The sequence below is a fragment of the Callospermophilus lateralis genome, chromosome 18, assembly GCF_048772815.1.
Source record: "Callospermophilus lateralis isolate mCalLat2 chromosome 18, mCalLat2.hap1, whole genome shotgun sequence".
NCBI lineage: Eukaryota > Metazoa > Chordata > Mammalia > Rodentia > Sciuridae > Callospermophilus > Callospermophilus lateralis.
In genome coordinates, this window is record NC_135322.1 from 10,450,733 (window position 1) to 10,465,923 (window position 15,191).

The 15,191-nt window shown below is 49.7% G+C and overlaps 1 protein-coding gene across 2 annotated transcripts; it reads left to right on the forward strand.

Annotated features, from left to right (window-relative positions):
- The first annotated feature begins 566 nt into the window (after positions 1 to 566).
- Positions 567 to 14,991, forward strand: Fbxo46 (F-box protein 46). 2 transcript variants are annotated; one of them, XM_076838476.2, is made up of 2 exons: positions 567 to 631; positions 12,072 to 14,991. In XM_076838476.2, exon 2 carries the CDS (start codon positions 12,149 to 12,151, stop codon positions 13,958 to 13,960), a length of 1,812 nt encoding a protein of 603 aa, XP_076694591.1. In that variant the 5' UTR covers positions 567 to 631; positions 12,072 to 12,148; the 3' UTR covers positions 13,961 to 14,991. The 2 variants fall into 2 exon arrangements, with proteins under 2 accessions (XP_076694591.1, XP_076694592.1); XM_076838477.2 differs by lacking the exon at positions 567 to 631 and adding an exon at positions 9,806 to 9,824.
- Positions 14,992 to 15,191: the final 200 nt, after the last annotated feature.

Below are 15,191 nucleotides of genomic sequence, written 5' to 3' on the forward strand. Positions count from 1 at the left end.
AGTTAACATGAAATATTTACTCAACCCTTATTTACAATGTTCTGTCTACCCGAACAGGTGCATAAACATTGCTGCCCTCATGGAATTTCTACTCTGTGATGAGAACTGCTCCTTGTGCGAGAGCTTTCCTCCATCCTAAGGATTTGTTTTCCCATTTGTAAATTAGGGGTGGTGATAAGAGCATGAAGAGCGGGAATGGAGGGAAAAGTGAGAAAGCATAAAAAGCACTGTTAATTACTCTGTTAATCAGCATAAGTATATCAATAAGCTTCCTCAACACTCCATCCCTCACCAATGCCCCTTTTCAATTGCCTCTATTCCCTTTCCAAAGACCAAAATGGTGGAGGCTGGACTTCATCTCCCAGCGGGCCTCGCGGGGGGGGCATTCTGCGCACGCGCCATCAAATGCCCCTTTGCCTCCTGGGAGTTAGAGTCGTTCTTTTACTCTGCCCGCCTAGTTTGTTTCTTACCCCACCTCCAAGCTGCCGTGCTACCTTCTGGGAGGTGTAGTTCGTGACCGCTCGGACTCCAATTCCCAGCGGGCTTCGGGGCAAGAACCCGGAAGGGGAGGCTGGAGAGGAGCGAGTGGGGGAAACCCGCGTAGCTGAGGGAGCTGCAGCGCCGGGAGATGGTGAGAGCCCCAGGCGGGGACCGGGTGCGCTTAAGAGTCTGAGCGAGGGTTCAGGACCATGGGCTACAAGGAACAGGCTGAGGTTAAAGAACGGGCTGGGCGCGGGGAGATCGCTTGGGGGAGGGGATTTGGGAGGAATTGGAGTCCTAGGGAGTAGAAGAATGGGGGCTAGGGAGGGGTCTTGGAGATGGGGAGGGAGTCGAGTTTGGGGATTGACTATAAAGGGGCTCCGAGCTGGGGAAAGGGGCTCCGAGTTGTAGACGGGGCTGAGTGTACAGGCAGAGACCCCGAGGGGGGCAATTTCGAAGGGAGTTAGCTTGCGGAACGTGGAAAAGCATTGGGGGTCAGAGGTGGATGGATTGAGGGAGTCCAGATGCTCCAAAGGATAGGCCAACCGAGGATGCGATGTTGTGTTCTCTGGATCAGATTAGGGGTAGGAAGGCAAGTTGAGAAGGTGGGAGGCAAAAATCAATGAGAGTTGAGGTTAGGCTCCAAGTGTAGCGGGTGGGGTGGGGAGCTTGAGATTAGGGTCCCGAACGCAGAGATCCTTTGCCTAATCCATCCGGAGACTCCCGATAAGCTGGACAGTCGTAGAACTCTAGGATAACATGGTCAGAAGAGACTGTAGAGAAAACGTTTTGCACCCACTCACATCCTCAGTGGGATTTAGAAGAGTGTAGTGGTTTATGTGTATGGACAGTCCAGTATTCAGATCCCTTTTTCTGCTCCTCCTTTGTGACCTGGGCAAGTCTCCTCTCTGTAAGCCTTCCATGCCCTTATCTGTATTATAAGAACAACAAGCATGCCTCTGAGAGAGGGCTAAAGGGAGGCTCCTTAAAATCGTTACTGTTGGTGGGAGAATAAGTCCCAGTCCCAGAGCTGTTGGTGGGAAGTTCCCCATGCTAGGAATGTGACTGGGTTACAGCTGCTAATGGATTCCCTCCTTTTCAGTCCAGTCCCGGAGTTTTCTCAAAACCTGGCACTGATGGGGGGCACACCCGAGCTCAGAAACATGCAAGGGTTCCCCACAGTCTATAACACTTAACTGTTTTATGAAACGCCTGGCCCTGGTTTTAGTTGTTTGCTTATATTATTTTTTTTAATATTTATTTTTTGATTAGACACAATACCTTTATTTTGTTTATTTATTTATATTTATGTGGTGTTGAGGATGGAGCCCAGGGCCTCACGCATGCTAGGCAAGCGCTCTACCGCTGAGCCACAACCCCAGCCCTATATTAACTTATTTAATTCTGTTGACACTTTGAAGGTGTAGTTGCTCCATTTTACAGAAAGGAAGCAGAGGCACAGACAAGTTAAGCAACTTTCCCAAGGTCAGCCAGAATTTAAAAATAGACTCAGGATTCCAACCCAGGTAGCCTGTCACAGAATCTGTTCTTTGACCATTATAATCTAGTCGCCTCTCCCCCTTTGAGGTACAATGTGGTGCCTGGAGACAGAGACCCAAACAACCTTGGGTTAAAGATTTAGTTCTGCTATATGTTTGCTGTGTGAACTTGGGCAAGTCTTTTTTGTCTTTCTTCTTCTATTAAATGGGGTCAGTAATGCTAGGAAGGTTATAGGGTACAGGTTGGTAATGCCTAAAAAGTGTTGTCTTTGGAATGGAAACAGACTTGACAGACAGACAGACCTGACAGAGAAGGCAGCAGGGAAGGACCAGTGAGGGAGGCATCAGCCCGGCTTCTCCCTTTATTTCTCTCTCATGTTGCTCCTATTTCCTGATCTTTCTACTTTCTAACCCCATTCCTAGGCTTCTAAGTCCAAGCATGATTCCCAGAGAGGGTGCTCAGAAACTCAATCTGTCCCCATTCCCATTCCTGTCCCCAGCCAAATATAAATAATTCATTTGCCAATTTGCCAATGCCTACTCTGGCCCAATTCCAGGTGTTTCAGTGAATAAGAAATATTTCTAACAACTGAGATGTTTCTGGTCCTCCCCCACCACCCCCCAACCTTTTGGTCATTGGGACCTCACTGGGCAGTTTGGTAACTTTGTAATTCATCTTTAAACAGTTTGGCTTATTTGCTATGAGCCTTCTGGATTTACAAGTTCAGTGACTGATGGTTAAAAGCCCTCATCTCAGAGAGGCCCAGGTTCATATCCCTACTTCCGTTACTGTGTGTCCTTGGCTAAACTGCATCCCTTCTCTGGGCCTCAGTTTTCTCATATGTAAAATGGGACCACATTCAACCCATGAGTTCTCATAAGGAGTTAATATACATAAAATATCTGGTGTGTATTAAGTTCTCAGTAAGTGTGAGGTCCTTCTGTATTTTTATCCTTTGAAGAAAAAAATTTTAATCATAAGCTCTGGAACCGGAGTGCTTGGGTTTGGATCCTGGCCCCATCCTCACCACCTATGTGATCTTAATCCCTTTGAACCTCAGTTTCCTCTTCTGGAAAATGGGAATTTATTCCTTAAGTAGTCCACAAGTGTTACTAGAGCACCTGCTACATGCCAGGGCCTGGCCTGGGTGCCCTCTGCCCTCGGGAGCTCCTAGTTGTCATCTTGCCAGAGCAATTTTGCAGTGCTAGTGGCCTCGTGTTGTTTGGGGTCTGGGTGTCTCTGTTCCTGGTTAATTTTCAGCCCCGTTCACCAGCCCTGCCTGCTTGTTACAGCTTTCATGGATTTTGAACATTCTGTCTCCAACAGCCATTGAATTATCTGAAAATCTATAGGTTTGAGAGAAAGTTGCCCAGCTCTCACTTGTCCCTGCTCCTGTGTGTCACGTCTCAGTGAACTGGCACTTCTTTCCCTTGCCTTCATTGGTTTATCTTAGGAAATGCATCAGCTTTCCAGGTTATTTTGCCTTTTCTCAAAGTCTTAAATTTGTTGTCGGTGTGTGCTTGTCTGAAGCCTACGCATGCAAATGATATTTTTACTTGTTTTCTTTTTTTTGTGTATTGGAGATTGAACCCAGGGGCAGTCTACCACCAAGCTATAACCCTAGCCTTTTTATTTATTTATTTATTTTGAGATAGGATCTCACTAAATTGCCTGAGCTGGCCTTGAACTTGCGATCTTCCTGCCTCAGCCTGTCAAGTAGCTGGGATTACAGGCATGTACCACCATGCCCGGCTGTTTTTACCTTTGTGTGTGTGTGTGTGTGTGTGTGTGTGTATACACATACCTACGTGTATACTAGGAATTCAGCCTGGGGCAGTTTACCACTGAGCTGTATCCTCAGCCGTTTTTATTTTTTATTTTGAGACAGGGTCTGGCTAAGTTTCTTAGGTCCTCACTAAGATGCTGAGGCTGGCTTTGAATTTTTGATGCTTCTGTCTCAGCCTCCTAAACTGCTGGGATTACAGGTGTGGGCCTCTGCACCTGCTATTTAAAAAATTTTTTTTTTTTGGGTTTTAAACCAGGGATTGAACCCAGGGGCACTTGACTACTGAACCACATCCCCAGCCCTTTTTATATTCTAATTTTGAGAATTTTGAGAAGTTGTTCAGGACCTCACTAAGTTGCTGAGGTTGGCTTTGAACTCATGATCCTCCTGTTGCAGCTCTGAGCTGCTGGGATTAGAGGTGTGCAGCACCATGCCTAGCTCTATATTTACCATTTTTAATGGCATGTTTCTAGCTACTGTGGTAAAGCTGTCTTATTCCTAAAAGGGTTTGCTGGTGGCATCTACTTGAGATGCCATCACTGACCCCTCTACTTAGAATCAACATCCCCCTTCAGCCCCCTCACCTACCATATTTGTTTTCCATAGCTCTTACCACCTTGAAACTTACTGCATATTTCTTTTTCCTCTCTCCAATTAGTATGCCATCCCGGTGAGGACAGGGATTTCTGTCTCCTGTTCCCTGTATATCCTCAATGCCTGGAACTGTGCCTGGCACTAAATAGGTGCTTGAAAATACCTGTTCAGTGTGGCCCAGAACCCAACAGTTACACAGAGATGGCCCTTCTTTCCCAGTAGCTCTGGAGGCTGAGGCAGGAGGATCACAAGTTCGAAGCCAGCCTCAGCAACTTAGCAAGGCCCTAAGCAACTCAGTGAGATCCTGCCTCTAAATAAAATATTAAAAAAGACTGGGGATGTGAATCAGTGGTTAAGTGCTACTGGGTTTAATCCGCAGTACTAAAAAGAAGAAGAAGAAAAGAAATGGCCCTTCTTTTTTTTTTTTTTTTTTGTAAATGACTCAGGATCAGGTCATCTCACAATGTGAAACAAAGAGGGAAGGAGTCCTTGGTACCACTCAGTGATCTTTGAGCCTCTCTTTGTGTGTATTATCCCAGCACCTAAACCTTCAGCCTCGGTTTGATGCCAGGTTGGCCTCAGGTGCTCTGACAGGTTGATTTCAATACATTGTCAGCCAGCCCAGGGGTGGGTGTTGTCACTACCTCTGCTTTACTGTGTTGGCAGTGCTGGGATGGAACCCAGAGCCGTGTGCTTGCTAGGTAAGTGCTGACTACTGAGCTGCACCCCGCACCCATTATCTCCATTTTATGGAGAAAAAGAAGAAACAGAGGCCCCCCGAGGTCACACCCCCTGAAGTGAGAAGGCTGGGATTCAGCAGGCCTTGCCTGGGTTCTCTCTGCTCCCAGGATCTAGATTCCTAGGGTTTGGACAATTCCTAACTGCAGGGAGCTAATAGTCAGAAAAGGGCAACTTCTGAGGGAAAGAGGCCAGCAGACCCTGAGGCCAACAAGTCAGGGGGAAGGTATGGATGGACTGTGGACTAAGGGGCAGTGGAGATGGGAGATGAAAGTAACAGACCCCGGGGCATAGCCCATGGCCATTTGCCACCAATTCCTGTGACTGGTCAAGTGTGTTCCCTGAGAACTTGCTCCATGCCCTACCCTGTGTGTGTGTGTGTGTGGGGGGGGGTTGCCCCGGGGCTAGGGGCCAGGGCTACCTGATGCTCCCTGGGTGTGTCAGAATCTATCTGCTGATAGATTTGATCATTTGATCATTTCTTTCCTTCTTTCTTTGGTTTATTCTCTTGTGTCTTTTTCCTCCAGTGTCTTCCATTGGATAGAAGTTAACATTCAGCTTTTCTCCATTCTTTGTGCATTTATGGAGACAGCTGTCCCCAGACCTGTAGCACAGCTGGCCTCCCCTTATTCACCTGGACGTTCTTTTTGCTTCTCTTCTGGACCAGATCTTCTTTTCTCGATGTGGTATCTCCTTTTTTATTTGTTTACTCCTTCATTTTGATGAAGCAAATGCTCCGGCTGCTTCTTGAGAGAGGGTACATGGGATGTGTATTTTTTTCTGAGAACTCCTGTGTCTTCATTGAAGGGTTTGAAGGGAGTGATGTGGTCCTGTTGTGTTTGGAAAGATCCCTGGGACTGCCATGAAAAGGATGAAGCAGAACAGCTAAACCAGCTGAGTGAGCCAAGCTGGGAGGCTGGAATTGTGCATGTGCAGGGAACACGGAGGTCCCAGCCTTCCTGAAGCTCACAGGCTGGAGGGAAGAGGGGCCCTCACTCACTCAGCTCATTGCTGTTCAGCAGTGACAGGTGACAGGTGTTGCAAGAGGAAGCCTGAGGCCAGGGAGATCACATGTAGCATGAGAAGGTATGAGGACAGCACTCTGGGGGCAGGGTAGGGGGCAGGGAGGGGGTGGGGTGGGGAGGCATTCTGCCTCGGTGCTAGGGCAGGATTTCCACAGAGGGTGCTGGCTGGAGCACCCAAGAATTGTGCCCAGGAGAAGACATGCAGAAGCTGGGCAGCATGACTGTGAGGAATTTATATGTTCACCATTCATTCATTCATTCATTGATGCAAACATTGTATATCACGCACCTATCATGAGCCAAGGCATTGCTTTGCAAACTTTAATGTACACATGAAGGCTCTGGAGGGCTTGCTGAAGTACACATTCAAAGTCCACAGCTCTGGGGCAGGGCCTGAGAGTCTACGTTTTTAACAAACTGCCAGGGGATGATGCGTAGCCACTGCTGCAGGAATCACCCTTAGGAGCAGCCAAGTACTCAGCATGGATCCAAAAGCTGGGGAAGCAGCAGACAGAAAAGCCAGCCCTCGGGGAACTTTCATTTTGGCAAGGGGAGATGGACACTAGGCTTTGTAAACGAAGTTTATAGCATATCAAATAATAACACGTGCTAGGAAGGGGAAGGAATCAGGGAAGGAGCCTGAGGGAGTGTGCCTTGGGTGCAGGGTTGTGGATTTGAATCAAAGAAGGTCTCAGAGTGAATTCTGAGCAAATCCCAAAGGAGGTAAGGGGTGAGCCCTGTAGATAATCTGGAGAGAGCATATTAGGCAGGGGGAAGAGTGAGTGGAAAGGCCTTGAGGATTGAACAAGATAATCCACACAGAGGGCTCAGTAAGTTCAGTGAATGAAACCTCCCTCCTCATCTTTATTTATCAGGATGGGCTTTGTGTTGTAGTAGAGAACTTGAGCTCTGGAGTCGGCCCAACTCCCCCCATTGATTCAAAGTTCTTCTACAAAACTGTTAACAAGGGCTTTTCCTTAGCCACTGTGCCTCAGTTACTTAGTCTTTGACATGACACTAAAAATAGTAAAGTGCTGAGAGCAAAGCCTGGCACATGGTGTCTGCTCAGGTATTAACTGCTTTTGTGATTAATACATTTATGTTGATTATGATTGCTCTTTTGGATGTCTCCCCCCTTGCCCATGAGCTGTTTCTGGTGAGCTCACTGTCACCTATGTGTCCAAGGCATCCAAGCCAGGGCCAGCACATGAGAGGTCCTCAGTGCATATCAGACAGGTTTTTGCAAATGCTTTTCATGTACACGAGGGATGTAAAAATGTACATGTTCTCATTGTTGGGGGCATTCCATCAGTTTGTAAATTGTGTGGTTCAGTTCCTTATTCTTTTTTTCTTTCTCTCAAGTGATCTCTTCTGTGAATAGGTTTCCCATTACAATTGTGGATTTGCCAAAGTCTTATTTCTGTGACTGTCATGTGCAGGGATGGTTGTTTTCTGCTTATATATCTGAGGCCCTCATCTTAGGGGCCAAGAAGTTTTGTGTGTACAATGGGTCAGTTTGTTTTATCACCATATTTGTCCCTAATACTATCTTTTGTTTCTGCCATTTTCTTCCTCTCCTTTTTTCCTTCCTTCCTTCCTTCTCTTGGTTCTGTTTTGCTAGATCAGTCTTTTTCCATCTTTTTATTTTTCATCTTTCTGAGTCATGAGGTCTTATGAGTGGGTCTTCATGGAGTAGTCTCTGATGCTGACCTAGTATAGAGCTTTGTGCTGGGCTCAGTGTGTTGGGAGTTAGAAAATCTGGTTCCAGACCCTACCTCCCCCTCTGCACAATCCAGTGAGGAAGATACAGCCATCCTCAGACAGAAGGCTCACAGTGCAGGGCTGGGAGGAGGGAACCAAGTCCTCCCTGGGGCAAATGAGTAGTTTCCAGGAAGGGAAGAGTCTCTCTGTATAAAATTACACTTGAGCCAAGATCTGAACCTAAGGGATTGAGCCATGTGTGACCTACGGGAGTGCATGTGGTCAGCAGGAATAACAAATACAGACAGGGAAGGGAAGAGCTTTGCAGCTTTGAAAAATAAGTAGCAAGGAGGCTGGTGTGGGTTCCAGCCTGAGTCAGTATGGGGGACAACACCCTGAAGGAAAGGATGCTGAACTGAGATCCCACAGACTATAAGGGAAGCAGTAGGGCACAGTGACTCTGCAGTCAGATCCCTGGCTTCGTATCTCTGCTCCAACTCACAGTAGTTCTCTGTGACCTTGGGCTGGTCAGGCATGCTGCCTTGCCTCATTTTCTTCATCCATATAGTGAAGAGAATAGCAACACCTACTGAGGATCACACCTGGCCTGCGTATTCTTGAGAACTTGCTTAGAGGTTCTAGCAGGGAGCACAGTTGCTCCATACCCATAGTCCTCCTTTATAGGGGAACGTCATCTTCTTGACCAGTGTGATAGGTCCACAACAGAGCAGGGACAGTGTGGAAGGAAGGGGACACCTACCTAGGCAGAGAGATTAGCTAAATCAACCCTGGCAATCAGTAGGGTGACAGATGTCACAGCCAGATCTCCCTCACATCCAGAGCCTGGGCATTCTAACTACTCTGTATGTCAGGTCAGACGTCCCAGAGTCCACTCCGGGAGAGTCGGGGATGCGTGGAGTGCCAGAGTGGAGGAGTGGGCAGGGATGAGGCTGGACAAGTGGGGTACCTGGGCTTTTCCCCACGTGCCAGAAGGGAGCCAATGGCATATTCTAAGCCTGGTGGGGCAGGAGCACGTTTATAGGTTTGTGCCTTAACAAGACCCATCTGGTTGTGCTTCCTGCTGTCCTTTGGGTATAGGTGGAACAGGCAAGGCTGGGGGTTGGAGGACAGGGGCCTCCTGAGAGCTGTTTTTGAGTTTCTCTTGAATGGCTTGGATTAGGATCTGGACCAGAACTCATGACAAGCTGTGTGTGCAATTTTAAGTTAACATATAATCGATGCTTAAAAAACATTTTCGTGTTTTTTCCTATTGTTTTCCTGCAGTGAGTGTGAGTCAGGTTTGGAGCACCTGGTTGGAAAGAATGAATGGACAGGTAGGACCATTATGTCCACCCGGCCTGAGCATTGAATGCCAGGCCTGAAGGCTTCAGCTCAGTGTTGTAGGGACTGTCACAGGGCTCTTCCTGATTGTTTTTAAAGGTAAAGTGATTCCCTGCCCATTTTCCCAGGCGGGAAATCGCGACCTCCACTGCTTGCAACAAAAGCCTAGCATTCTATGATTTCTCTGCACTTCCTTTCGCCCCAGAGTTTTCAATTCCTGAGGCCACCTGGCCCTTTAAACCTCTGTTGTCAATCAAGGCTCCGGTTCTGAGGGAACGGCAAGTAATAAGCTTCCCTTTGCGTGCTGGAGTGTGGCTTCCATCCGGGTCTAGTTCCTCCGTTTAGCAGGACGTTGGGAATTCTCTAACACTCCCTTACATGTGGCTGTTTCCATCCCTCCACCCCCTCGCGTCACCTCTCGCCTACTCCTCCCTATTTCCAAGTCGGGCCCTTTCGCCAAGGCCTTCCTTATATGGGCACGACCCCGAACGGCGACCACTCATTGGCTGAGGGCGTCACGCGCGCGTCTGTCAACAAAGGGGCGGAGGGAAATTAGCTGCGCTCGAGGGCGGGAGAGAAGGCGCGAGGGGGCGGGTCCTTTTAGCTCTCCCGCGCATGCGTGTGGGCGCCACTCCTGCTACCTGCGGGAGGCGCTGCGGGTGAGGGCCCCTTGGGGGCGTGTCTAGATTTGGAGGGTCACCTGAGGGGTGCGGGAGCTTTCCTTGAGGGGGAGGCTGCGATATCAGAGGGTTCCCTTTGTGTTTAGGTGATATTTTCGGGTGGGGAAGTTGCGAGGGTGTTAGAACTATTCCGGGGTTTCCTTGAGCGTAAGGCGCTTTGGGGTTTGGGTTCTTTTGTCATGTGGGAGGTTCGGCTGTGTTCTAGGAGTTTCCTGTGTGTTGGGGTATTTGGTGGGCATAGGATTTGGGGAGCTCCTGGAGAGACTTAGAAGCAAGGAGCCCAAGAGTACCCATTCCGATTCCGGAGCCAGAATGCCTGGACTTGTCTATCCTCACGGCTACCTGTCTGACCCTGGGCAAGGGATTTACTTTCTGTGACTCACCTGGAAACAGGAACTGCTAACACTGCCTGCTTCCTAGGGGCCCCGCGCATCAGCAGTTTTAAAACAGTGCCCAGTGAGCGTGCTGTAGCACGTGTCTGCTATAGTAACATTTGTGAGGATTTTTTTGGCTTTGAGAGATATTTATTTGGTTTGGGATTTGCCTTAAATGTTAGGGAAGTTTTGGGTTTTAGTGAATTCTTTTGCCCGGGAGGGGGGTCCTGTGGAATTAAGGGACTTGTAGGAGGGATGTTTGGGTTGAGTATAGGATGTTAGGAAATTGAAACATCTGTGAGGTTACGAGGTGGCTGTGTACCTTGGAATCCATGAAAAGTTCTTTGAGACCGGGCCCTTCTGTGCTGGAGGTGTATTTTTACATTTGGGGGTTTAAAATGAATTTGAAAGAATCTGGATATTTGGCAAGAGGAGTATAGAGTTTCTGGAGATAAGGATAGGAACTGATTAGGGGATTATGAGGGGAGGTAAAAATGATTAGGATTGATTTTTTTTGTTGTTGTTGTTGTTGTTGTTTTTGGTTTTTTTTTTTTTTTTTTTTTTTGTTATTGATGCTTGTGTTTGGAAGTCATACAGAACTATAGAGTGAATGAGGAATCTGGAATTGCCTGGTTTTAGAGGGACAGTCTATACTGCCAGAGTTGGCAGACCTTTTCCACAAAGGGCCAGATAATGAATATTTCAGGCTTTACAGTCTTTGCTGCAGCCCTGCAGCTCTGCTATTGTAGCATGAAAGAAGCCATAATATGCATTTTAATAAAACTTCATTCACAGAGACAGGCAAAGAGCCCTTTGTCCATAGTTTGGAGACCTCTCTGGTCTGGAGGCATATGGAAGGTTTGAAGTTTGGAGGGTTACTTCCATTTTAGGATGTGATGCCAGGGACTTTGAGAGTGAGGCGTCTGCTGCTTACTGGTAAGAAGAAAGTGCAGTGGAGATTAGTCATATCGGATTCATTACCAAAATCACCTTCACATTGGGTCATGTACATAAAGTTGTTGCAAAATAAAGTAGTCTTTATTGAGAGCACTGAGCTGAGGGGTCCAGAAACCAAGTTTGAGAGGATGGTTTTGCTCCAGACCTACTGTCCCATTAGCTGTGTGACCTTTCCCCACTCTGCGCCTCAGTTTATTTGTGTGCGATTTCAAGAGGGGGCTAGATGTAGGTGCTTTTATCCTAGGAGCCTGTGACTGTACTTCAGGGAAGCACCTGCAGAGCCTTTGCAAGGGTGTGCTCTCTTCTAGGTGAGGATACCCAGCTTTAAGAGATTCTCAAAGAGCCCCATGAACCCCCAAAAGTGAGTTTCTTAAAGGCCTGTCTGGCTCTGACCTCAGATTTTCTTCCCCACCCAATCCACCTTGTTCTTCCCTCTGTGGAATCAAGCAGCTATAGTTGTGGGCAGGGCTGGGAATTCCTATTTTTTCCATAACTGGCTCCTGGGAGAGCAAAGAGAACAAGGTGGATCTTTTCTGTTGACTGGCACTTTCACTCAAGTTTAAAGGTCATGTCAACCGGAGGCCTCTGGACTATGAGCAAAGATAGTCTGGCGGAGGTGTAGGATTTATGGGAGTGGAGCAAGCTGCCAGTTAGGGCCACATTCTGTGTGTTCAAAGAGATGTCATCCCCTCTTCATTCCTGTTTGCTCACCTGATATATGGGGTGGGAATTTGGGTTTTGTTTTGTTTTCCCCAGTGGTGCTGGGGATGGAACTTAAGGCCTCTAGCACCTGATGGTCTAATTTGATCGGTTTGTTCTGGAGAGGTTGAGATCTGGTGCTCCTGGGAGGGAAGACTGTTCCCCCAGTTCCTAACCTGCTCTTCCCTGTCTCCAGGTGGCATGTGGAGCCCCCCACCACCATCCTGGTCCTGAGATCCGGTGACTCTTGCCTGTTTGTCATCATCCCCCAAAATGGACCGTGGCGGCCTCCTGCCCTTCCAGCTCTGGTGTCCCCGGCCCTTTGGTACCTACTCCCAGAACCAGCCGCGCCCGCCTTCCACATCCCTCAAGTCATCAGCCTGCTCCGAGCCAGGCAGTGGGGCTGAGCCTGACCATGGGCCTGCGCACTCGGAGAATACCCCGCCCGCCTTGGCCACAGAGGCCCCTGCTGCTCAGCCTGCTCCGCTCCTCTCAGCAGCAGGTGCTGGTGATGAGGGCCGAGTCCTGCTGGACACATGGTATGTTATCAAGCCTGGGAATACAAAGGAGAAGGTGGCCTTCTTCGTGGCCCACCAGTGTGGTGGAGGCAGCCGGGCCAGCTCCATGAAGGTCAAGGGGCACTGGGGCAGTGACAGCTCCAAGGCCAAGCGGAGGCGGCGCTGTCTGGAATCCACCAAAGCTCCTCCGGACCCAGGGGGCCGGGAGGGACCCCCTGCTGCCGAGGGGGGCCCCACTTCAGCAGGGGAGGATGTGGACTTGCTCTCTGTAGCAGAGATGGTGGCCCTGGTAGAACAGAGGGCCGCCCTGGCCCTGCAGAGCTATCCCCGCCCCACCACCCCAGCGCCTGTGGTCTTTGTGTCGGCTGAGCAAGGTGGACCACCTAAGGGGCTGGGGTCTGAACGGAGGTCTGGCAGTGGTGACTGCAGTCGTGTGGCTGAAGCAGTAGCCCATTTTGAGGCTCAGCGGGACAACCCTCCGACCAAGGGCCTCCGCAAGGAGGAGCGGCCAGGGCCAGGTCCTGGTGAGGTACGCATTGCCTTCCGCATTTCCAATGGCAGGGAGCCCCGCACACCAGACGGCAGCCTACCCAATGGAGGCGGGGGCCGGTCTGGTTGTGCCTTCCCTGGCAGCCCAGGTCCTGGGGCTCGAACCAAGGACAAGATCACCTGTGACTTATACCAGCTCATCAGCCCTTCCAGGGATGCCCTGCCCAGCAATGTGGAGTTCCTGCTGGCTAGGGCAGATGAAGCCAGCGAGGCTGAGACCCCAACCCCTGCCAGGCCTGAGGACACTCCCCCAGCCCCACCCCCACCCCCCGCCCGGGACTGTGGAGCATCAGGCTTTCACGTGGATGTGGTGGTGACAGGTGTGGTGGATGAGTGCATCTTCTTTGGTAAGGATGGCACCAAGAATGTAAAAGAAGAGACAGTGTGCCTGACTGTCAGTCCCGAGGAGCCACCCCCACCCGGCCAGCTCTTCTTCCTCCAGTCTCGGGGGCCAGATGGGCCCCCTGAGCCACCCCCAGCTGATGCGCCAACCACGCTGCCAGGCCCAGATGATGCAGAGGGGACAGCAGACACCTCCCTATGCCGCCTTTACCGTCACGTGTCACACGACTTCCTGGAGATCCGCTTCAAGATCCAGAGGCTGCTGGAGCCACGACAGTACATGCTGCTGCTGCCCGAGCACGTGCTGGTCAAGATCTTTAGCTTCCTGCCCACAAGGGCCCTGGCAGCCCTCAAGTGCACCTGCCACCACTTCAAGGGCATCATCGAGGCATTCGGCGTCCGGGCCACAGACTCACGCTGGAGCCGAGACCCGCTGTACCGCGATGACCCTTGCAAGCAGTGCCGCAAGAGATACGAGAAGGGTGATGTGTCACTCTGCCGATGGCACCCCAAGCCCTACCACCACGACCTGCCTTACGGACGTTCCTACTGGATGTGTTGTCGCCGAGCTGATCGTGAGACACCAGGCTGTCGCCTGGGCCTGCACGATAACAACTGGGTGCTGCCCTGCAATGGGCTGGGTGGGGGCCGCACTGGCAGGGAGGAGGGGAGGTGAAGCCGGGGGAGGGGGAGGGAGCTTATCATGCCTACCCCTCCCCCATCCCCTGGGAGCCAGGGACCAGGACTGGGCCACCAGCCCACACCCCAGTCCAGGCAGTGTTGATCACCCACCAGAACTGAGACCAGGGTCAGGGTGACCCACGAGAATACTCTGGTTGACCCCTGTTGGTTTTGTACTCCTCAGACCCAGGTCCGTGGACCCTCAAGAAGGGTGTTTTTTTTATCAGCATCTCAGTTTCTTCTCCATTCAGCCCCAACACCCTCCCTGCCACACTCTACACCCCAGGGACCTACCAGCAGGGAGCTGACGGCAGCTAATTTTGGTACCACCTAAGGCTTCCCCATGCTGGCCCGCTTCTGCACCTTCTCTCAGTTCTTCATCTCTGGAGCTGTTTTCTCCAAGAGGCTACAGCATCCAAGGTTATACCTTTCTTAACTTACCAACTAGGGCTCACCTCCTTTTTTGGAATTGGGGGCCGTCAGATCACAAGGTAGATCTGGCACTTTATCATAGCAGCCTGCCATTTCTATGTTTTCCTTATGAAAGAAATAAAAATCAATGTTTTCTCCTTAATCTCAAGCTACCAGACTGTTCCCTTCCCCTACAGGGGAAGAGAAAAAAAAAAAAAAAACCTTGAATTATAGAAACTTTCCTTCTTCCCATTATTTAAGCTATTGCCTTCACTCCTCCCCCAGTAAAGCTGTGAAGCCCTTTGCCTCGCTCTTGACAGCGTGGGGGGCCAGAGGGCAAAGGACTGTGGGTTTGAATTTCTAGATGGTTTTTCCTTCAACTGTGGGTACTTGTTAAGGCATTGGGGTCTCTTCATCCCCAGCCACGTTTCTTTAGAATCTTTTGGTCATTTGGGACCTTGATTTTCAGGCAGTTTGGTCTGGGGTGTTTTTTTTATTTGTTCTTTTTGGGGGTTTTTGTTTTTTCATAATTGTGGTTCTGGAAGCTTCTAGTGTGTGGCATCTGACCAATTTTGAATTGGTCCTTTCTATAAAATCAATATTTATAAGGCTGGGCCCAGACTGGTCTGTGTGTTATTAAGGGAGGGGAATTGGGAAGAGAAGAGCGTCTCAGGCCTGTGCACAGGAGGATGGAAAAAAATAGAGATGAGTCCCTTAGCCAAGTCCTGAGCCTGAGATTATTTTCAGCTCATCTCATCTGTGTCAGTGTGAATTTGAAAATCTCAAAATAGTAGTTGCTTGAACAAAACCATTTT

Bases quoted from the DNA above. Each gene is read 5' to 3' on its own strand.
- Fbxo46 (XM_076838476.2), top strand. From the start codon at position 12,149: ATGGACCGTGGCGGCCTCCTGCCCTTCCAGCTCTGGTGTCCCCGGCCC.